This window comes from Geospiza fortis, unplaced genomic scaffold (genome assembly GCF_000277835.1).
Source record: "Geospiza fortis unplaced genomic scaffold, GeoFor_1.0 scaffold396, whole genome shotgun sequence".
Taxonomy (NCBI): Eukaryota; Metazoa; Chordata; class Aves; order Passeriformes; family Thraupidae; genus Geospiza; species Geospiza fortis.
Genome location: NW_005054345.1, coordinates 4,832,007 through 4,855,867, shown reverse-complemented (window position 1 = coordinate 4,855,867; position 23,861 = coordinate 4,832,007). Strand labels below are relative to the sequence as shown.

The 23,861-nt window shown below is 46.2% G+C and overlaps 1 protein-coding gene across 1 annotated transcript in view; it reads left to right on the top strand.

Annotated features, from left to right (window-relative positions):
• Window positions 1-23,861, top strand: part of DOCK7 (dedicator of cytokinesis 7) — an 87,794-nt gene that overhangs the window by 55,231 nt on the left and 8,702 nt on the right. Inside the window, 21 exon segments of the mRNA XM_031058554.1 lie at window positions 44-139; window positions 235-375; window positions 488-601; window positions 1,711-1,881; window positions 2,595-2,734; window positions 6,152-6,321; window positions 7,169-7,323; window positions 7,942-8,124; window positions 8,542-8,677; window positions 9,688-9,784; window positions 10,216-10,233; window positions 12,035-12,131; window positions 12,942-13,076; window positions 13,683-13,835; window positions 14,298-14,456; window positions 14,715-14,815; window positions 15,564-15,756; window positions 16,274-16,417; window positions 17,188-17,319; window positions 17,899-17,913; window positions 23,062-23,187. Coding sequence (XP_030914414.1) covers window positions 44-139; window positions 235-375; window positions 488-601; window positions 1,711-1,881; window positions 2,595-2,734; window positions 6,152-6,321; window positions 7,169-7,323; window positions 7,942-8,124; window positions 8,542-8,677; window positions 9,688-9,784; window positions 10,216-10,233; window positions 12,035-12,131; window positions 12,942-13,076; window positions 13,683-13,835; window positions 14,298-14,456; window positions 14,715-14,815; window positions 15,564-15,756; window positions 16,274-16,417; window positions 17,188-17,319; window positions 17,899-17,913; window positions 23,062-23,187 — 2,676 coding nt within the window.

The following is a 23,861-nucleotide window of genomic DNA, read 5'->3' as shown; positions in this document are numbered from 1 at the left end:
GCTGCTCTGGAGGCTCGGGCTGACTCTGGGTTTGACTCTGTAGCTTTTCCACGAGGAGCTGGCCCTGCAGTGGGTTGTGTGCAGCGGGAGCGTGCGGGAGGCGGCCCTGCAGCAGGCCTGGTTCTTCTTCGAGCTGATGGTGAGCAAACACCTCCCTGATGTCTCCCAGCCCCTGCTTTCAAACAGAGCCAGCTGCAGCTGCAAGTGGCTCTGCTTTAATTTATATCCCCGTAGGTGAAGAGCATGGTGCATCATCTATATTTTGCTGACAAACTGGATGCGCCGAGGAAGAATCGTTTCCCGGAGCGCTTCATGGATGACGTGTCTGCACTGGTCAGCACAATCGCTGGTGATATAGTCTCCCGCTTCCAGAAGGTGATGGCAAACAATTACACTGAGCCCTGCTCAGCCACCAGCCTTCCTGCCTCTTGTTTGCTTGAAAACACACAGGGTTCTTCATCTGCTTTCTGGTTTTCCTTCTCTCCAGGACACGGAAATGGTGGAGCGGCTCAACACCAGCCTCGCGTTTTTCCTCAATGATTTGTTGTCCATCATGGACAGAGGATTTGTTTTTGGTCTTATTAAGACCTGCTACAAACAGGTGAATGCAGATAAACATTGTGGCTTAACTGAACCATGGCAGAGCCTGTTAGTGTTAGATTTCTCTGGACAGACAGTAAAATATGGACACAGAATTCCACTGTTCAGGTCTTAGAGCAGGGCATTCTCAGAGGTGATTTAGGGTTTACGCCTCTCTGATTACACTGTTCACTGTTAATTAGGAATCACTCCCTGGAGTGAATGGACAGGCAGCAGGAAGGGAGAATTATTCCCTCTGCTCACCACGTTCAGAGTAATTGAATCAAAAATTAGTGGGAGGTTCTGTGAGGGAGCTCAGACTGTCGTGGTCTCTTAAGGACACGGTGACCCTGGATGATCATGTTGATCACTGAGCTCCTCTTCCATCCTTTGGGGCATGCAGGGTGTCCTTCCCCATAAGGAGGGCTCCTCCCACATTTGCAGTGTGGCAAGGAAATCACCCTGAACCACAAGGTTTTGTTTGACTGCAAATATCCATTCTGATGCTGTGTACAGAGGAGATAACAGGGGATCAGTGAGAAGTGGGCTAAGCTTAGACTCATTTTCCCTGTGGACCCTAAAACATTCTCTGTAAGGGGCAGAAGAACAGCAAGAACATTTAAGATTTTAAGCTGCCTGCTGTATATTACATATATTATGTGTCATTAATTATATTTTTATATATAAAAGATATATATATAAAAACCAACCTGCATCTTAGAGCTGTTAGTGCATCACACTGGTTCCCACAACTCCCTGCTGAAATCAATAGGATGTGGGAATTACAGAATCAAAAAACAGTTTGGGTTGGAAAGGACCTTAAAGATCATCTTGTTCCAACCCCCCAATAGGTGAAGCCCACAGTTCTTCATTTGGTTATTTAAATACTACTGGTGTATAGATCTTGGGTTGAGAGATATGTCTGGGATGTGTGTGGCTTCTACACATCAGGAACTGAATTTCTGGCACAAAAAAGGTGCTGTGGACGTGGGTGTGACCATTTAATGACACCAAGCTCTGCAGTTCTTGCTTTGGGGGTGATTCTGGGGAGCAGGGGTGGGCCAGGGGGCTCACCTTGCAGTTACACTGTCTTTTGCTGCTGACTTCAATGCTGTGGGTTGGATTTTCCAGGTGTCCTCAAAGGTGTATTCCTTAACAAATCCCAGCAACCTGGCATCTCTCAAGCTGGACTTCCTGCGCATCATTTGCAGCCACGAGCACTATGTCACCTTGAATTTACCCTGCAGCTTGCTCACACCGCCTGCATCTCCATCACCATCTGTGTCTTCAGCCACTTCCCAGGTACTGAGAAATTTGGGAAATACAAGCTGAGCTCGGACCTGAGAATGAAATCCTCTGAGGCAGTTGTATCACTGTACCTTCAATCCCCTTGCTAATATTTTTGGAAGTGTTTAGTTAGAAATCAGTTTTTCCTGCTGTAGAGGTTCTTATTTCTTTTGAGCTTTTATTCTTGAGGAAACAGTGCCCATATCCCTCTCCTGGTAGTGACAACACACTGTCCTTAGGAACCTGGTCCCCTCTTGTATTGGACAAACACAAATAAGCCATAAAGGAAAATACTTTGTCCAATGTTATCCTTTTCTGGCAACACAAGAGACTTCTGAGCTCCCTGCAGCTTAGTCCTGGCCTGCTCAGAAAAAGTAATTTGAACTAGTGTGTCATTCAAGTGGATTAATTAGTTGCAAAATCACATAAACAAAATCAATTAAAGCCTTCTTCAGCCTGGATAAGAGCATCTTCGAGTTAAAAGTTTAACTAATCCACTTTTAAAGGTTATTTGGTTTAACTTTCCTAACAGGGGAAGACAGTAACAACAAACAGAATTAATGGAAGGGTTACTGAGCTGGGATGGAATTTAAGTGTAGATGTGCCTTGATCCAAACAGAAAAGGGAAAAGGTGTGAGGTTTGTCTTTAATTCTGAAAACTGCTTCTTGTGTATTTCCTAACCTTTGACTCTGTTCATGATACAGCTTCTGAAACTTGATTTTTTCAGAGTTCTGGGTTCTCCACAAATGTCCAAGACCAGAAGATTGCAAATATGTTTGAGTTGTCTGTGCCTTTCCGCCAGCAGCATTACCTGGCCGGGCTGGTGCTCACAGAACTGGCTGTCATTCTAGATCCTGATGCAGAAGGGTAAATCTTCACAAAGTTTTGTTTTTCAAAGAGCTTTCTGTAATTCCAAGCAAATGGTGGATACAAAGAAAGTCCTGGCATGGCCAGAATTTATATAAATTAATAAGCTATGATACAAAACCAGTGATTTAAGCATCTTCTTTCTTCTTTATCCCAGACTCTATAAACCTGATTTCAGTCACATTTTTCCAGCTGAGAAGAGGGAAAGTCGTTCCTGCTGGAGCCCCCAGATGCCACAGGGGCACTGCTGGAGCTCTGAAGGGAAAATAGCTTTTCTCAAATGTAACAGGAAAATAATTTCCAACATTTAGGAAGCCTCTCTTGCTGGTGGTTTTAAATGTTACAATATATTTTGCCTGTGGTTCCCCCAGCTCTTTTTAACTGTAAATTATGCATTGATGAGGCCCCTGTGGGTTACACAAATAGACAAATAGAGTCAAGCATGCAGAGTTTGTCAGTGACTCGCCTGGCTTGTGCAGCAAATAATTTTCTGCTCTAGTCCTGACATCCAGCTTGTTCCTTGTGTTATTTAGGGCTGTTTTCTGCCTTGCCTCTTTAAAATGGTTTGCAATGGAAATTATTGATTGCTCCCACAGTCCTGAGTTCCCTCACAGACATTTTTCTCAAGGTGGACTCAGAAATATCAGCCGAGTCGACAAATGCTGATGATTCATGGTTAATTCTGCCCCTTTGCCAAGAGGTCTCTGGAGTTAAACATTCATTCTGTTTCCTCTTGGAGAAGAAAGTGATGCCATAAACTGGAATATTTTCTTGTATATATACATAACACGCTGCAATCCCATTTGTTTGGCCTGAAATGGAAAAAGCAGCAAATCTTTACCCATTTGTGCTGTCTGCAGAAATCCTTTTTGTGCCAGAGGAGCATCCTGCTCACTGGTTAGAAATCAGGCCCTGTCTCTGAGTGTGTCTGCCCTTGCTCTTCACAAACTTTCTGTTCTCTACCTGCCTTCCAAGCCCCTAAGCCTGGCTCAGAATGGTAATCTGTGCACAGAGGAGCTTGCTGCTGTCCTCTGGGGACACAACTCCTCTCTCAAACCTTGTCTAGCCAAAAAAAGGCCGCTGGTACCAGTTCAGCTCTGGAGATGCATTTGGATCCAAGCTCCTGAATTTGGGGGCAGATGTATACCTATAAAACATTTACTTGTTACTGTTTTTCAGAAAAACCTGGAATTTCAGGTTTGTTTACTTTTCAAGCTCAAACCCTCTGCATTTCTCCTGGTAGATGTATCAGATAGCAAACCAAGTGTGTTCAGATCTGCTCTTCCCTTGCTGTGAAGACTTTTAACAGTCATGCATGATCACCAGAAGAGAGTTCACACTTGCCTTCCATAAAATACTGTGGCCACCACTGGAGAAAGCTCAGAATTGCTCCCAGTTCATTATCCTGCAGCGGGAGTGGAAGGGCTGTTCATCTATTTGCTTATTGTGTTAGAGACCTGCTTTAGGCCTTGATAGGTCATCCAGAGCCTTAAATGTGTTCTGGCCTTGCTATTTTTGCTCCATTAGCAGGATATGTTTCATTTTAGCTCATTTTTTAAGAACTCTTTGGGTTGAGTTGGACAGAAGAGGAGTCAGGTCCGTGGTGCCTGCGGTGTGTGTTGGATGCATCCCTCAGTGTGACCGGGTACAGAGCAGCCCTGCAGAGCACCTGCAGCCTGAAAAACAGGGCAAACAAAGCGTGCAGGGCAAGGGATCCAGCTGAACGTGACAGTCCCAGCAGCTGGGCCCTGCACAGTTGTCTCTGCAAACACTGCAGGGGTGCTTTGGCCATCACACACAGTGCCCACGCTGCCCATCTTGGCTGAGGGTGCAGGCCAGAAGTGAGAAAATCAGAATTCAGCCCTCAGAGTTCAGTGCCAGAGTCGGTTTTGCACAAGTGTGGGTGGGTGTTGAGAGAAATCCAGGCCAGGGCTGAGATAAGGGAGGGGAGGGAAGGAGGCAAGATCGATTCGCTGCCTTATCAGGCAGGAAGAGCAGGGGGCTGCATTTCCTCCTCTCCACCAGGGATTGATCCACCACAGTGCCCACCCAGCTCTGGGAAAGTGACAAAGAAATCCATGGATCCCTAGGCTGGAATGACACAGCCTTGCTTGGATGTTTTCCCCATCTGCGGTTTTATGGTCTCTGGGATAGTGTCCCTTGAATTTTTAAAAACACAATTTAGGTGCCACTCCTTCAAAATAATACAATGACTTTTCTTTATCCTTAATCTGAAGGAACCAGTCACTTAAATAAGCGTTTCCTTCCTAGTTGTTAAGGCTCTCACTAATTACACAAGCAAGCAATTGTAGGATCTCATTATGGCTTGATTAAAAGCCACAGGGAGGACCTGCAGCTCCAGTAGCTGATGTCCTCCCAAGCTGTACTGCTGCCTTATAGTCAACTTCAAACCCCCAAAAATCCAGTCAAAGCCTCTTTTTTTAACCAGAACTCACCTCTACTTTTCAGGTAAAGTGGATACTGCCTGAAATTCAGCACTTGTTTTAATACCTCAGGTCTGAACATTGCAGCTTATGTTTTGCTACTGCCTAATGTCTGAGCTTCCTTGGCTGCTTCATGCATGGGGTAAAGTGTCTTCTTGGCTGGTTTGCCTACAGAAGCAAATAGCTGCAGAGAGAACCTGCTATTTGCTCTGGGAGAGTTTTGCCTCTGCGTGGTGGCTGAGGGGATTGAAAGGAGCAGAGTCCTTGAGAGATTCAGGGGAGTTTTTTGTGTTTTCAAGGAGGGTCACATGTGGTACTCTATAGAAGGGCTCTGCCAGTGTTTGCATCTGAATAATGACAGAAGCCATTTTGGCTATTTTTCCTTCTATCCCTTCATGTCTTTGCCACTTTTTATATTCAGAATTTTGGGTCTGTAGTCTCCTGTTTTGGTTCAGTATTTGCATGGGGTAGGGTGGGGAGCTGAAGCAGAAACTTCCTGATCATTTGATTAAAGCAATGTTCTGGTTTAGGAGCGTTTGTCTTTCTGTAAATGGTGTTAAAAAGAAACGAAAAAATAATACAATGAATAGTTTTACTGAACCCACTGTCCTCTCAAGTTTCTCTCCCTGTTTTCCATATTCCCTAAGTTTTTCTAAGAGATTTGAGTAGATTCAATGCTTCAGCATAGCAGTAACTGGGACTTTGAGGGTTTTTAATGGAATATATGAGAGTGTTCACATTATATGGGTGTGCATTCCATGAGATATTTTTGCCCATTTTACAAGGCACAGTGAAAAACCAGCCAACCATCTGTAAAATCCATGGGAGATCAAAAAAACCCATGCAGCGGCAGTTCGCCTGAAGTTAAAAATAAAAGATGGGATTTTTTTCCTTTTTGAAGCCCCTTAGTTACAAAAGAGAGTTTGCTTTGAAGATATTAACTAATGTGCATGACCCAACTGTATTTTAACAGATTATTTGGATTGCATAAGAAGGTCATCAACATGGTACACAACCTGCTGTCCAGCCACGACTCGGACCCGCGGTACGCTGACCCCCAGGTAAAGGCCCGGGTGGCAATGCTGTATCTACCTCTGATTGGCGTGATCATGGAAACTGTGCCTCAGCTCTATGACTTCACAGGTATTTGATATTCTCTGCCTTGGCTGTCTGCTCACCAGACTTGGGTGTTTGGGTTCTGAAATTGAGTTATGAACGCCTTTGCTGTCGGACGAGGTTGTTTCTGAATTGCGATTTTGGCGTTTTTTCGTGTTTGGTTTCACTTGCAAAATGTGTCTTCAATGCCTGTTAACACTCAAAAGTTGCATTTGCCCACTTGTTGGCATGAAATAAAAAAAAAGCAGTGCACTTTAGTTTACATCCCACTGGCTGATGTAAATGCAGAGCCAGCTTCCATCTGTGTCTCTAACCTGCTTAAAAAGTCACCCCTCAAACTGTACCAGAGTCCCTAAATCCAAAGGATGAGCAGAGTTCCTAAATCCAAAGGATAAGCAGAGTTCCTAATTCCAAAGGATAAGCAGAGTTCCTCTTCTTCCTCCTATCATGTGCTCCATCAGCAGTTCATTTTCAGGGGTGCTTTGCAAAGTGTCCCAAAGAGCAGCAGAGGTTATTTCAAATCAGGGCAGGGAGTCCAGTCAGAAATAGTTTGGAATTTAGAGTTCTCATCTACATCCTCTGAACTTCATGACACAGTTAAGCTGCAGGAAGGGATTTGGAGTATTCAAAGGGACAAGTGGTCTGTTGTCTCTTATTAGAAGGGTTTTAGGCACTGAGGTTGTGTAGGTTGCATTTGGGAATTACTTTCTTTGCTTTCATGGTCTCAAATCATTGTCCTGTTCTTTGCAGGACCCCTCAAGTGGGATGATTTTCAGTTTGAATTCCCAGTTCAGTGGGACCAGCACTGTGGATGGAGGCTGGGGGGTGAAGCCTTGGATTTGGGGCTTGACTAAAATCCTGTATTTCTCTGCAGAGAGCCACAACCAGCGGGGGAGGCCGAGCTGTGTCGCCGTGGACGATTATGAGAGCGAGGGTGGCAGCATGATCAGCCAGACAGTGGCCATGGCCATTGCAGGGACTTCTGTCCCCCAGCTCACCAGGCCCAGCAGTTTCCTACTCCCTTCTTCGGTACAAATCCATCTCTCCCCATTTCCTGACCCTCAGTCTGTGTCAACCAGCAAATATTCAGCAGGCTCTGTGGGGACCCACATCAGTTTGTAGTTGGGTGTGCAGAGGGGCAGCAAGGGGGACAAAGCACATTGGCATCTTGCTGTGTGTGTATCAGAGGGGCATAAGAAAATGCCAAGGAGGGATAGGAATCAACAAACCTCAGAAAGTGGGAGAATTCTCTTTCCTGATAAAGAAGCAATCCTGTAAAAGCTCTGTGAAGTGCAGTAGTCACTATGAGCTTTAAACCCTAAGAACAAATTCTACCCCAGGTAAATCCCATCTGGCTGAAGATAAGGAGGGGTCGTGTTCCCTGTTCTCTGCACAGAGAGGGAATCCTGATTCTGGTAGCAGGCAGACCCTCCCATTTCTGCCTTCTCTTGCCTTTACTCCATGACTATGACCCCATTTTGCTGGGGTTCAGGTGCACTCTCAGTGAGACCCTGACAGATGCATGAGGTAACATGCAGCCCCTCTGCTTAAACCCTGAGCTGCTGAGGTTATTACAATTATCTCAAGGGAAGAAACTCCCACTCTGTGGTGATTGGAATGTGATCCCTGTCCTGTCCTGTGTTTCAGAGTGGCAGGCAGCACTCCACCTTCTCAACAGAGTCCAGCCGCAGCCTCCTCATCTGCCTGCTGTGGGTGCTGAAGAACGCAGACGAGAGCGTCCTGCAGAAGTGGTTCACTGACCTGTCAGTGCTGCAGCTCAACCGCCTGCTGGACCTGCTCTATCTCTGTGTCTCCTGCTTTGAGTACAAGGTACTGCCCAGCTGGAACCCCCTGCAGTCCATCCCGGGCCCTGCCGAGGACCTTTATGCTCCCATCCTTTACACGACTGCAGAAAGGCATTTCCTGTCCTCTCCAAAGTATTTCCTGTATTCACAATCCCAAGGCCAGGCTTTTCCCATGTTTACTTCCCAGCCATGTGAGTGTCTGTGCCTTGTTCCACTTCTCAAGCAGTTTGTGCTGCTTGCCCCTCATCTGGGAACTGCTGCAGTGCCACTTTGAAAAGAGAATTTTCTGTAGCAATGCTGGAATTTAAGTGTTTTATCCACCTACCAACTTAATCTGTATTCCTTTCTTACTGCATGTCTGTAGATATTTTGAGTTGTTAACTCTTAGCCAATATCCCAAACTGAAAGAGTCTTCCCTCATGGTTTTGTTTGGAACTTGCAGGGCAAGAAAGTGTTTGAAAGAATGAACAGTCTGACGTTTAAGAAGTCGAAAGACATGAGAGCCAAACTTGAAGAAGCAATTTTGGGCAGCATAGGGGCAAGGCAGGAAATGGTCCGAAGAAGTAGAGGACAGCTGGGTAAGTAAAGGAGTCCTCTGTGCCATCCCTTTTCTTCCAAAAGCTGCTCCTCCCATCCCCAACAAGTATTTGCACCCATCTGTGGTGTGGGATACAAAGAGGCCCCTAGGAAAGCTGTTTGCAGCACCCTTCCCTGGGTCTGCAAAATCTAAACAACCTTTCCTAAATTGCAGGCACTTCATTTGCTACTTGATTGCCTTTTTTAGTGACATCACATCTCATTTATGGGGTGTTCTTGCCTTAGTTTTTTACAGCATCTTCTGGAATGTCCTGTTCAAGGATCAGAGAGGAAAGCAAACTGCCTGATCTTGCTCTGACAGCTCTGAAAATGCCTGGGCATTTCTGCTGACTTAAGGAGACCTGAAGTAGCTGTAGTTGGACTAACAGGCTCCTTCTGATGATTTCTACTGTTTGTAAAACCCAGTAATTTTTAGGAACACCCAAAATTCAAGGGGTGGCTCAGGGGACAAGAATCAGAGCTGTGGTTTTGTCTCCTGCTTTGCCACACGAGCCTGTCCTTGTGGGCTACGGTGGAAAAGTAGTTTAGAGCCATAATTAAGGAATCACTTCAGAGATGGGAACCTTTATTTTTTTTCTTAATGTGGCTGGATTACTTTTATTACCTGAAATTCCCCTGCCCTCCCAGCAATGAGAATAAAAGATTGTGAGGTGGAAAGGGGGGGTCTTGGCACCACCCTGAGAGCATTCCTGGGTGCCAGTCAAGGACAGAGTGTTGGAATGCTGAGGGTTGGCACGCTCAGGCTCCTTGAGCAGTCCAAGGAAGGGACTCCTCTCACCAGTGAGTGCCTCAGCTGCCTCTCTGTGTCTCATGCCACTCAGCAGTGACAGAATTAGGGCCATGTAAACATCCTGGGTGAGTGCCACAGAGCCTCAGGCTCCAGAAAATCATCTTTGTTGCCACCTGCCACTTGTGAGCAGATCTGGAGCTGCTGCTTGTGCAGCTGAAGTGAGCACCAGCTGACTGCTGTTGTTTTGCTGTTTCCCTGCAGAGAGGAGCCCTTCTGGGAGTGCCTTTGGAAGTCAAGAGAACCTGAGATGGAGAAAGGATATGACTCACTGGCGGCAGAACACCGAGAAGCTTGACAAGTAACTCTGCCTTTTCCTTCTGCTCTACCCCTGTGCCAGGCCTGTGAGAGCAGGGTCCCCCTCCCCTCAGAGGGTCACTGCCAGCTCAGGTTTGAGCCCTCAGATGCACAGGGCTGGCATTGCAAAAAAAAAAAGCAAATAGCTTTTACTCCAAGCTGCCCTCCCAACTCTTTGCCTTTCTGCTGTCCCTTGCTTCCTTAGACTTCCAAATCAGATTTAAAGAGATTTATATGATCCATTACTGTCTTAAAACCCTGCCCTAAGCTGTAATTTAGAGGGAAGATCCATTAAGAGTTTCCACAGATAGCATTTATATCTCATGTCATATTTCCTTTATTCCATAAGAGCATTCTGGAGTTCTCAAAGCTCGCTTTCCTTTCCTGTCCTAATCCATCACTTTGATTGTTTTTCCACATGTGCTGTGCTTTTAGAAGCCACAAACCAGCCAGGTACTGTAGCATTGGTGTGCAGTTCTTACAAATTGCCATTTTGTACATCTGCAGACTCAATCATCACAGCATTGTTTGTGATGCTTGGCAGAACTTCTCAGTGTGTGTGTGCAACTGACTGGAATGAGCTCTTTTGGCTTATTACACCCATTTCCTTGAAAATTCCCTCTCTTGGTGTGGTTTAATCCAGAGGGCTCAGGAGTTGTGTTTGAGCTTTGCTGTGCACGTTTTCTGTCTCCTCAAATTGCAACCTGTAGTCTGCAAAAGAATTGTTCCTTAATCTAGGGAAGCAACCTCAGCCCAAGTGAAGCTCTAAAGAAACTGAGGAATGGGGTCCTCAGAGCCCACACAGAGATCAGGCCAAGTTTTATCCTTGCAGACACTGACTCTTCCTGGACTAGAAAGCAATTCTTCACAGCCTTTAGTTGTTTTGTCCCACGCAAAAATGTAATTTCTCCTTATGACAAGTAGTGGCTTTTTGTCCTGTTGAGTCATTGGGAAAGCCAAATGCCCAGGGTATTTCACCCTGCTGATGAAGTGATGTAGATATAAATTCCAGAGTCACACCAGATTAGAATTTGGCCTGAAAGACTCAGCAGCTCACTGCCAGCACTGGGTCTGAGTCCTGTCCTTCCCAGAAGGACCTCAAGTACACATCTAACAGCTGTGGAATTCCTTGATGGTCAAAGGATGGTGTCTCACCTCACAAAATGAGCTGCTTAGATAAAATAAAACTCTCTAGAGCTGCTTTCTAACCCCTGCTTGCTGTGACTGGCTCTGCTGTGTCCTGTGTGTGTAGGTAGAGCCTGGCCCTTTGAAACCCCATAAACAAGACTTTTCACTCCAAGAGCTCTGCACAGCTCTCTTTTTATGCAGATGATATTATTTTGTGGGGGATCAGGTCCCAAAACTTCCTGTCCTGGAGATGTTGGGGATGTGAGCCAGCTCCCAGAGAACGTGGAGTGTGGCAGGGAAGGGCTGCTGCAATACAGTTCCAAGAGCCAAATCGTTTCTTCCTTTTTCTGTGTGTTTTTCTGGGATTTTGGTCACCCTCCTGCTGGGATTTGGCCTGGCACGAATCTGTCAGGGATGGCACCTGTGGCAGGGCCGGCCAGGGTTGGGCTGTCTGAGTACACCCCTGGATCTGTGCCCAGTGCAGCTGGTGCCACTGGAAGGGGCTGGTTGTGCTGAATTCCTGGAATTACAGGTGTGAGTGGGTGTCTGGACCCTGCAAGGCTTTCCAGGAAAACAAGTGCCTGGCATGGAACAGCAAAACGTTGTCCTTTAGCTGAGAGGGGAAGTTGTGCTTCAAGGATTAAATGCAGTGTTGCTTGGAGAGATAAGATTGCAGCCTGGCAGGCTGCACTGTGCTGCTCCCAGGGGGAGTGCAGGTTCCCAGCTCGTGTAGCACCACCGTGTGTCCACAGCATAAAGCCACATGTCCTGTTCCTGGTCGTGCTGTCGCATGCCTAACGATGCTGCTGAGCCAGTTTGGGGTTGGACTGGGCTTCTAAACTGTTGTTGTGTTCCTGGGAGAGTAGTGAAGTGTCAGAGAGCAGTGTGAGCTCTCCAAGCATGATGAACGTGAAGCCTCTGTAAGTCTGTACTTGCAAAAAAACTGAGTTTTCCTTCCTGTCCTCTCAGGGGGTGCATTGAAATATCTTTGTGGTGTTGTCCAGTGATAAATATGCAAACTGTAACTGGGAGTTTCCTGCTAGTGAGAGAACATTTTTGACTGGAAAATATGTAGGTCTGTTCCTAAATCAGGAAGTAATTTTATTTCTTTGTTTTCTTTGATCAGGTCAAGGGCAGAGATAGAACATGAAGCACTCATTGATGGGAATCTTGCAACAGAAGCCAACCTGATAATTTTGGATACTCTAGAGATAGTTGTACAGGTGAGGCTGATAAGAAAATGGAGATGTAATGGCATTGCAGTCACCTGGCCAGGCAGCACTTTGTTAAACAAAACTGCCTCAGTGCTGAGGGAACTGTTCAGCTGCAGCAGCAAGGGGGTGATGTCTCTCCAAATCCCAGCCTGGAACAATCTGGTTTTACATTGCAATACCTTCCTTCAGTCTTGAAATTGAGAATTTTAAGATTCTCCCTTCCTTGTAGTATAAGAAATAGTTATTCAGGAATGAACTGTAAAAATTTCCAAATCTTGCCTTATCCCAAACAGTTCCTCCAGTTTTTCCCAAACCTGCCTCAAACCGCTGGGTTCCAGGTCAGCCTCCTGGACCTGTACTCACTTTGTCCCCTGATTTCTGTACAGATGAACCTGGGCACAGACTGGGAGCAGGCAGGACCATGCTTCCCAAATCCACCTCTGATCTGCAGAGAGACCCAGGAATGGCAAGGATTGAATTTGTGCCTGAATAACCCAGCTACAGCCCACCTATGGGCTTTCCCTCCAGCAGAACAATGTCCCCAAATGTGTCACTGAGGACAAAGAATCCCCACTGCACCTGCTTTATCCAGGGATCAGGTGTTCCTCACCTGGGGGTTGCCTCAGAACGGGGCTGTTTGGCAGGCCCAGCTAAGTGGGTCATTTCCCCATGCAAAGGGCTTTTGGTCAGAGCTGTTTGCTCTCTCCCACATGGACAGGCACGCAGAGGGTTCATTTTTCTCATGGAGTCTTGGTTTCTCATTTTTCTCATGGAGTCTTGTTTTCCCTGTTTCTCATGGAGCCTTGTTTCCCTTTGCAGACCGTGTCGGTGACGGAGTCCAAGGAGAGCATCCTCGGCGGGGTGCTCAAAGTGCTGCTGCACAGCATGGCCTGCAACCAAAGTGCCCTTTACCTCCAGCACTGCTTTGCCACGCAGAGAGCTTTGGTCTCAAAGGTGAATCCCCTGTGGGGGCACAAATCCCCCCCTGAGCCGCACTGAGGGAGGAAGGTGTTGTTTCTTCCTTTGTATGGGGCCACTTCCCCAAGCAATTATTATGTTGGGCAGTGTGAATTTTCAGACAGCATAGCCTGGCCTGGTTTTCATGGGCAGTACCTGCATTTCTGCATTTTGGGCTTGGCTGCACCAAAAAGTGCAGCTCACACACCATGGATGGGATTTGAGTTCCTGCTGGCTGGCACTGAGTGGGGAGAGGGGAGCTCAAGGCACAGGTGGGGTTGAAGCTGGACAAATCTCACTTTAAAAGGATTTGTTTCCCAGTTTCTGTGGGTGTGTGGGGAGAAGCTCAGAGTTTTAAGCCTGAGATTTTGGGAGTGATGTAAATCAGTGTGAGGGTGTAGATGTGGGAGCAAGTTGGAGGGGAAGGTAAAATGAGTTGCCTTCCAGTGCTGCCAGTTTTGCCTTACTGTAAAGTGATTGAAATGAGCATCATTCCCCCAAAACAGAGGGTTTGGGCTCCCTCTCATTACAGTGCACCCTCGCTGCTGCCTGTTTGAGTGCTCATTCCTGCCTGTTCCAATTTCCTCCCCTGCTGTTTTCCAGTTCCCTGAGCTGCTGTTTGAGGAGGAGACAGAGCAGTGTGCAGACCTGTGCCTGAGGCTCCTGAGGCACTGCAGCAGCAGCATTGGCCCCATCAGGTCCCACGCCAGTGCCTCCCTGTACCTCCTCATGAGGCAGAACTTCGAGATCGGGAACGTGAGTCTGCTGCTCTCCCTGGGTTATGGCAGATAACGGGGCTGGGGCTGCTGGCTGTGGGTGCAGTCCTCCACAGAAATGGGGGACACCTTGCTTCTGGCCAGGGGCTGTGAGGGGATTGACAGCACAGATAATGGGATTCCAGTTTTTAAGGCTTGACCAAACCAAAACCATCCTGGATCAAGGATGTTTCATGAGAGCGTCATCCTGTTCAGGGTGTGTGAGAGGAGACCATGTGCAAACAGACAACATTAATATTTTTGCAGGAAAACCTTTATCTGGAACTAAATAATCATCAGATTTTAATGTTCGGCTGCAGCAGGTTTATTCTAATAATTGCTCTGAGACAGCTGTTCTTGCAAAACTTCAGTTTTCTTTTCTCTGTCAGGTCAGGAGGAGGGTGCCCTAACCAAAGCACTGTCTCCAGGCTGCTGAAATCCCATAACAACATCTCTGTTGCAGAACTTTGCCAGAGTGAAGATGCAGGTGACCATGTCCCTCTCATCCCTGGTGGGGACATCCCAGAACTTCAATGAAGAATTCCTGCGGCGTTCCCTCAAGACTATTCTGACATATGCTGAGGAGGATCTGGAACTTAGGGAGACAACATTTCCTGACCAGGTAAAAGACATAAACCACAAGACAAGCAATATGTAATTCATTACCAGGCTGTGCCTAAACCTGCATCTAGGACTGGAATTTGCAGGCATTCCCTGGAAAGGGTTTGGGTTTTCGTTTTTTTAATCATCTAATCACATAAAACTCAGGTTTTTGATTAGTTCTGACAAGATGCAAAGATTCAGAGTGATTGTGTTCCTCACATAACAATGGTAGCTCAATTTCCATTGCCAGTTCTTTACAGCAGCCTATTTTTCACAGGTCCAGGATTTAGTGTTCAACCTCCATATGATCCTGTCAGACACAGTTAAAATGAAGGAGCACCAGGAAGATCCAGAAATGCTGATTGACCTGATGTACAGGTAGAGTTGGCACTGTAGGGACAGGAGATGTCAGTGCTCCACATGGGTTTGGGCTCAGATGCTGCACATTTGGGCACTTACAGGACTTGATTGTGGGCCAGGGTGAGTCTCACTGCTCACAGACCAATATGTGCCTGTCTGTTGTGTTTGAGTGTGGTGCTGAGAGGTTTTGTTTGGCATTTGGGCAGCTTATCTTGGATAAAAGTAGTTTTCATTCCCCAGCCATCCCTGAAAATCTCATCTTCCACCTGAGTAGGGAACTCTCCCTGCTTGCTTCAGGGAAAGCTTGGGGGCTCTTCCAGCACTTGGTTGCCCCAAATGGTGTCCATGTGCAAAAGATATTCCAGAGCCAAGTTAAGCTCCCAAGTGCCAAATTCCATGCTGCTGTCTGCACAAATGGCCCTGAGGGCTTCTTAGTGGTCAGCAGAGGGGTTTTGCTGTAGGGAGCCAGGCAGGTGTGCTCTGATTGTGCCACACCTTTGGATTGCCACTAATCTCAGGTGAAACATGGGCTTTGGTCAGGAGCTTCAGCATCACCCACTGCTCACCCACCACTACTGGCTCAGAAATCTATAATTCAGGGTGACTTCCCATCTCAACAGCTTCTTGTCTCAGGGATTTCCAGAGCACCAAGGGGGTTGGTGTTTAAGCAGAAGTGACTAAATACAGTGTGAAAAAGCCGTGCTGAAGGGCTGTGCTGGTTCAGAAGGAAAGGACATGGAAGCACAGAGGTTTTGTCTCCCTTCAGGATTGCCAAGGGCTACCAGAATTCCCCTGACCTGAGGCTGACGTGGCTGCAGAACATGGCAGGGAAACATTCTGAGAGGAGCAACCACGCCGAGTCTGCCCAGTGCCTGGTGCACTCTGCAGCCCTGGTGGCCGAGTACCTGAGCATGCTGGAGGACAGGAAATACCTCCCTGTGGGCTGTGTGACATTCCAGGTGGGCATCATCCTCCCTAAGGGGTTTCTGGGCTTTGCTGCTGAGCTAAATAGTGTTTCCATGTGCTGGGAGTTCTGTGCCTACATCCTCAAAACATGCTCGCTGTTTGTTGCATCAATGAGATGCTGCTCTGTGAGGAATGTGTATTTTATACAGATCCTCTACAAAAATAGATGTATTTTATATATGCACTACAAAAATAGCAATATTTTACATATATACTCTAGAAAAATAGATATATTTTATATATGCACTACAAAAATAGCAATATTTTACATATAAACTCCACAAAAATAGATGTATTTTATATATATCCACTACAAAAATAGCAATATTTTACGTATATACTCTATAGAAATGGAAAGCCATATTTTACGTATATACTCCACAAAAATAGAAAGCCACCTCTACACAAATTCCAGGATTTGACTGCAAATCAACTGTCTTTCAAAGTATTGAAAGTGTTGAGTGTTGTTTGAATTGAGTAAACGTATTTTTATCTCTTGTATCTCCCCAGAACATATCTTCCAATGTTTTGGAAGAGTCAGCAGTTTCTGATGATGTTGTGTCCCCAGATGAAGAAGGAATCTGTTCTGGGAAGTATTTTACAGAAGCTGGTCTGGTGGGATTGCTGGAACAGGCTGCAGCATCTTTCTCTATGGTAGAAGACTCATTTCTTTACCTCCCTTCTCCAGCAGCCTCACACTGCTGGGCAGTAGGAAGGAAAATGTTTTCTCTCTGAGTGTATAATTCTATTGTAAATGCTTAATTTGCACAGAGCAATTGGAGTTTTAATTGTTTAAAACAGCCTGATTTGCCCTCTGGAGTAAACCAAGGAAAAGGAGTGAATTAATTCCCAAGACACAACATGAAGTGTCATTCACTGGGCTTAAGCACAAGTAGCAGTAAATCCAGAGCAAAAGCCTGGAGTTCCTGCTCAGCCCCTCTGTGCAGTGGCTGCCCACAATGGGCTGGACCCACTCCAGGAGAGAGATCCTGGGGATCTTCCAAAGTCCATCTCTTCTGGGGTGCCAGAAGGGGATGCAGAAGTCACACAGGCTGAAGATGTACTGAACAGAAGGAGCTGAAATGTGCGCTTCAGCTTTTCCATATTGAATGCTCATAGGTTTGGTTAGGATCCTGTTTAGCTTGTTTTGCTCTGGTGCCTATGTCCATCCGAAATATCCCAGGATTGGTTATGTTAATGATCCTAATTACTGACAGCAAGGTGTAATGCACCAGGCTCTTGATTTCAGGGGTAACTGAGGATTTTATTCCATTTATCTCTGGGTACATTTGAAGAAATGATGTGATTATCCCACAATGGAGTCTCAGTCACCTTTTCATTTTGCAGTTTCATCATTTAAATGCTGTGTGTGTAATTCTGGCTGTTGAATTGATGGAGCAATCTGATGGGCCTTATTTTTGTAGGCTGGCATGTATGAAGCAGTTAATGAGGTTTACAAAGTCCTTATTCCTATTCATGAAGCCAACAGAGATGCCAAGAAGTTGTCTACAATTCATGGTAAACTGCAGGAAGCATTCAGCAAGATTGTTCACCAGGTAATGGTTTGAATTTTCAGCTGCAGGGTGAATTGTGAAGAAACTTCAAATGCTCAGTGCAAGGAAAATGAAAAACCATTATTCTCAGATTCCAGAGAATTGTCAAATGATGATCCATGGTAAATACAAGGATCATCAACAGTTTTTTTTCTGGAATTTAAAATGAGAGAACATCACAAACCAAGATTTGTGGTAACTTCAGAACTATCCAAGACTTAAAAATTCCAGTTTACCCTTTCAGATGTTCTTTTAAACTGTATTTTGCATGCTGGGAAAACCCACTGTACCTTGCCTTTAGCCTGGTAGGTAACATCCAGAAGTGCTGGGGGGTTTATTTGTTTGTTCATGTGATGGTTAAAGAATTGAAGGAGCCTTTCCAAACTTGGATGGTGCAAAAGCCACCAGCTTAATTAAGGGCTGTGAGGGCCTGGCTGTGCTGGGCCAGAGGAGGCTGCTTTGGCTGCATGATGACTTAGAACCATTGAGACCATTGCAGGCTTATTGCTGGTCATGTTTTGGCCTTTGAAACTCTTTTTTTTTGGTTTCTGTGACATGCCCTTTTTACTTTTTATCACACAGAGTACTGGCTGGGAGGTAGGTAACTCCATCTTAGTTAGCAAAGAACACTAATTGAGTTTCCAGATGACTCACGCCAACGCTTGCCCACATGTGCTAGCTGTGGGTGTTTCTGTTGCTGTCTGCTGTTTAAAACAATTCATTAACCAAAGAAATCCCAATAAACCGTGGTTGTAGTAGGAATTTCTTCATAAGCAGCTGTAGGTAGTGCATGGATGCTGACGTGTTCCACTAATGAGGTTCTTTGGTGAATGAGCCACTGTATCATTACTAGTTTGTTTTTATAATTTGTTTATATTTCTTTCCATCAGCATTGACACAGAAAATCATCCCTCCATACCATATTTTCACCCCACCCACAGGGGTCGATTTAAGCACCAATGCTCAGAGGTACCAAACACAAACCTGGTTTGCTGCAGGTGCACCTTTGATCTCAGAGGAGAAACTGCTTCCTTCTCTTCTCAGTCAATCCATGTAGGGCTTTATCTGGCAGTAAAAGGGCTCAGTTGTGTTAACTGGGGCCAGTTTTGCTGCCTGGGTTTTTGAGGAGGCTGTGTGCTCACAGTTCTGCAACACGCCACGAGAACCACGCTTTTGGGTTAAAAATGGACAAAGCAATTGAATGATCTGCAGGGCCACTTTGACTCCAGCCCTAGTCCAGTTGGCACAGTGGGTGCATGAGCATGGAGAAGTCTCAGAAAGCACTAAAAAGCTCTGTGAATATGATGTTCTTTGTTTAGGCTTCATCTTTTCAGTTTATTTTTGCTTTTCTATGGATCAGGCAGCTCATTTTGGGCCACCTCCCTCCAGGTTTCCACCACACATTTACCGAAGCGAGGCTGAGACAAAAAAACCTTTGGTGTTGTGGGACATAATTAAGGCTGGTGATGTCTGAATGTCAGTTTCAATTCCAGCCTGGCAAAAAATGGAAATTGAGCAGCTTAAAATAAACCCTGACACTTCAGGGCTGGCCCTGGAAATCATCCCCTTGTCCCCATGGAAAAGGTCCAGGGAGACACAGCCCAGCAGAGAACCTGTGCTAGGTGTGGAAATGATGTAAATGTGTTCAAGCCAACAAGGCCTGTGAGCATCTGTTTTATTATTCTGCCCCTAAATCGACCCCTGGAGAGACTCCTGCCATTGGTTATGATTCTAACACCACTTGGTCATGTTTTACTGCATGGTAAAAGACACCGTGGGTTCAGCTCTCGTCTGTCATCGTGCTCCTTCATTGCCACACTTTTTCTGACCTTTGTGCTTTGTAGCTTTCAGGTTTGTTGCATGTTTTGCCCTTTTTTCCCCTGCCCTTATTTTAAATATTTTAATGGATGCTCGCCCCCCCCCTTTTTTTTTTTAATTTTAAAATTTATTTGCTGCCAATTTGCTGCTTGTTTGTTTTATGGAATTTCCCTAATTAAATACTTTCTGTTTTCTCCTCTATCGCCCTGGTTGCTGACCCTCCTCCCCACTCTTACTATTGTCTGTTGTGGTAAGTTCCTACTTGTGGAATTTTTTTTCCCTTTCTCTGCCCCTTTTTCCCCACCTCCCCTTTTTGTTTTTGGTTTGATTTTTTTTTTTGTTTTACACTGTGGAACCCCCAATTTCATTTTAGCAAAGAGCTATGCCAACAGCAGCACCCCCCTCCATGGCACAAGGGATGTGGTGTTGCCAACTACAAGCATTGCAGTGTCCTGGGGCTGGCACCAGAGGATTCCTGAGCTCTCCTTAAACACACCAACTGATGGGCTTTGTGTGCTTATTCATGGAATAAATGTTGAATTCATTCTATTAATTTGCTTTCCAATTAGGAAAATTAAGAAAAAATCTTTTCATGCTGTGCCACAAGAATTTAAAAACTCTTTTTAAGCTGTGCATGGGGAGGTTGCTAGTGGATAACAGGGCTCCAGGAGCTGATTCTTTCCCAAAAAATCAATATTGGAAGACTTGTAGTAGTTGGCAACACCTGCAAAGGACCTTGGGTTAAAATTGAGCAGGAAAATAACAGTACTGAGTTTGGTAAAGATGGGTTGGATTCTGCATTTTGAAGGAGTTGCTTTGTTCCTGCACCCTTCAGGCAGCTGCTGCTGTCCTGGAGGAGGAAGCAATGATCCCTCTTGCATCAGATTTATCTTTAATTTCCCCCCAAGTCTCGTTGGCAAAGCTTTTTGTGTGCGTGCAAGAGATAACCCCAAAACTTTATTCCCAGCAATTTGGAAAGATATTTACCATGCATAATAACAAATCATGAACCTTCATAAGTCATGGTGGCTGTTACCTGCTCTGCCAGTTGTGTGATGGCTATTCAGTGTTCACCTTCATTCTCTTCTCCTCCCCAAATCCTATTATTTTTTGATAAAATAATAGGAGATATGATGCTTTTAATAATTCCTCCCTCATATCTGCATTTTTAGCTCTTGCCAGAAACAAGACCACAGAGCACTTAATGATTTGTTCAGTTTTCCCTGCTGTGGCTGGGAAGTGGTTTGGTGTTGGCTGAGTTTGAGATGCCAGTACAGAGCCATCCCCTGTCCCTAGTGCCAAGCATGGAGCTGATGATCCCAGGGAAGTGGCAGCTCCTGAATGTCCCTGGCAGGCCTGGAGTGGTCTGGAAGTGTTTCCCCAAAGGGATTTGCTCCCATTCCCTTGTCTCCAGGCACAGATTTCCAGCAAGAGTTACATCAGGGGCTGGCCATGCTCCTCACTGCTGCCTCTAGGATCCCTTTTACTGGGATTCAGTGTCTGGATTTACCAGGGAGAGCCAGAGCAGCATGGGGATGAGCTGGGAGCTGACCTCACACAGGGACAGGGAATCTCACCAGGCTTCCCTTGAGCTCTGCCACTCCTGGGGCTCCCCAAAACTCTTATTTTTTGCATTTAGTAAATGCCAGCAGGACTCCTCAGGGATTTATGCTGATCAGCAGACAGCATTCTCTTCCTCCCTTATCATTTTTACCCTGCCTGTAACAAGGGTCTGCCTGGGCAGAGGTGTCCATGGCAAAAACTCACTTGTAGGGATCTGGTTCTTGCAAGTGCTTCACAGCCTGGAAACCCCTGGCCCAGGAGGGAGGAAACAGCTCATGAATTAGAAATCAGTGTGTCCTTAATCACCCAGTGCCAGGGTTGGGGCAGGATCCCACAAACTTTGGCTCTGGGGAGCTGATCCCTGTGGCAGCTCCCCCCAGGCAGACACGGAGTCATGGAATGTTTTGGGTTGGAAAGGACCTTAGAGAGATGAGGTTCCAACTCCACCTTGCCCCAGGTGCTGCCTTGGGAAGGACTTGGAGAAAGGAGCCCTGGAGTCAGAGCCTTCTGTCTGTGACAGTGAGATGGAAGCTGGAAATGCTGAATGTTCAAGGATTTTAGTGTGGATAATGTTACCCAAAACTGTGGCTTTGAAAAGGTAGTGATGAGGAAAAAAGGGTTCAGTAGCTCAATCCTGCATGGATCCAGAGGGATGGGCACTGCACAAAGGCAGGGAGTCCAGGGAAGTGGCAACATCCAGTGAAACAGCAGCAGCTCTGCAGCTGGAGTTCCCACCCTGGGAGGGCTCCTGGGCTCCTGGGTGTGCTGAAAGCCATGGGGAATTCAGTGGGGCTGGAGAAGTGCCCCTCTCTGCAGGAGGATTCCCAGAGGGACAGGCTCTAGAGCAAGGTCCAGGGAGCCTGGGCACAGCCAGGTGTTGCTTTTTTGGGATGAGGGCTGCTCCTCACCCCAGTGCCTCCAGGAGGGCAGAGCTCAGCTCTGAAGTGGAAGTTTTTGGCCCTCAGGCACCTCCAGGGGGGTGCTCCAGAGTTTCCTCCAGCCAGGTGAAGGCTGTGGCTCTGCCAGTGGTTTTTGCAATCTGGAGTTTGCCTGAAGGGTTTTTTTTATTTTAGTTTGGTTTATTTATCCTCTTTGCCTTCGTAGATCATGTTCACCATCACCACAAGAGATCAGTTTTGCCATAGCAAAATTCTAAAATAAAACCTGGCAGCCAGGACACCTGTGAGGGCTGTTTGAAGCCAAACCCTAACCCAGCTCAGGGACCCTGAGTGTCCTTTACTGCATCACATTTGTCACGAGAGTAAAGGTGAACATTTTGGAGTTTCTTGCTGAAAGGCATCCCTGGTTTGTGCATGCAGCGTGAGTTCTTTAACACAAGCAAGGTGTGTTTAATTTTTAAAGCATTTTTCTTCTCTCTCTCTCTCTCTCTCTCTCTTTTAATCAGATTTTCTCCGTTGCCTTTCCAGCAAAAAATCTTTCTTGTTTCTCTCCTTTTGTTGCGTTTCGGGGCCAAATTCACCACTGGCTCCCCTGGAAGCAGGTACATGGCACAGGATTGCATCTGCTTTCACCAGGAGTGACTTTGGCCCTCTCTCCTAGGCAGTTCGTAGAGAGTGTAACACCTCCAGCTGGAATGCTGGTTCAAGAGCACTTGTGTGTGTGTGTGTGAGTGAACTGGACATTGACTTGGGCCCAACCCTGCAATTCCTGGAGGGTGGATTTGGGGGGAATCCATGCTGGGTGATTCCAGGGATGTCTGACCCCTGCAGGGTCTCTGCACAGGCTTTGGAGAGCCTCAGATAATGATTCCAACAATAGGATTTATTTGCCTTTGGCTGCCTCTGAGAGATCTGATGCTTCTTAAGCTGAAAGAGATTAGATTTAGGTGGGATGTTGGGATGGAATTGTTCCCTGTGAGGGTGGTGAGTCTCCAGTTCCCAGAGCAGCTGTGGCTGCCCCTGGAAGTGCCCCAGGCCAGCTTGGACAGTGCTTGGAGCAGCCTGGGATAGTGGGAGATGTCCCTGCCCATGGCAGGGGTGGCACTGGATGGGCTTTGAGGTCCCTCCCAACCCAAACCATTCCATAATTCCATGCTGGCACCTCCAGGCTCCTCCTGGGTTGGGAGAAGTCATTGCAGGGTTGGGCTAATGGTCGTAACTGATCCATAGAATTCCATGTTAGTTTATAATTCCATTGTGGTGTTTGCTGCTAAATGCATCCATGCTGAGTTCCAGGTGTGGTTTTTTTTTTCTTTCCCTTCTTTCTTTCTAATTTTTTTTCTCTTGTTTTATAATTTCTTTTCATTTTTGCATAAATTCAGGAGCCTGCGTGCAGCTGTGCTTGGGGGTGTGCGTGTCTCCACCCTGAAATAACTTCTTGTTTCTCCATCCCTAGGATGGAAAGAGGATGTTTGGCACCTACTTCCGAGTTGGTTTTTATGGCACTAAGTTTGGAGACCTGGATGAGCAAGAGTTTGTTTACAAGGAGCCTGCAATAACCAAGCTGGCTGAAATCTCCCATCGGCTGGAGGTGAGAGGGTCTCACTGGAAGTTTAACTGCATCCTATCAGTTGTTTCACAGGAACAGCCCCTCAGAGAAGCAGTTTGGGTGTCTGAGAGCTGCGGCTGGTGTCCCCTGCCCTCCTGCTGTGTGAGGAGGAGGAATTCCCTGATCAGAGGCTCTCCCTGAAAATTTGTGGAGTTACCATTATCTTTCTCCTCCAGTAGGGTCTTCCCAAGGCATAGACTGAATCTTTAGTCTCTTTTTTATCTTCTGGTTTCTCCAAGATACCCTTGTGGTGCATGAATTCTGCATTCCAGGTGTCCAGCCTCATCTCTCTCCCAAGCTTTATTCACTGAAGCCCAGCAGAGCTGGTTTATCAAAACTTAAAGCTCCATTAATTTTCCCAGGCTGTGCTCCCACAAAAGTAGGTTATGACAACGTTCCTAAATGCTGGCTGAGAGCAATTTAGGAATATCACAGTATTTATAATTTGTATATATATAGGTTATGATTAACACAATTAATTTAAATGTTAATTAAAATCATTAACTGAAATTTAAACATTCTATTTCCAACACCTGTGGATCCCAAACTGACCCATTTTAGTTGCACACAGACACAAAACAAGCCCAAATACCTCGTTCAGAACCAGGCACTGTTGGAAGGCCCTCCTGCTTTCCAGGGCTTGTTTTGTCCCATTG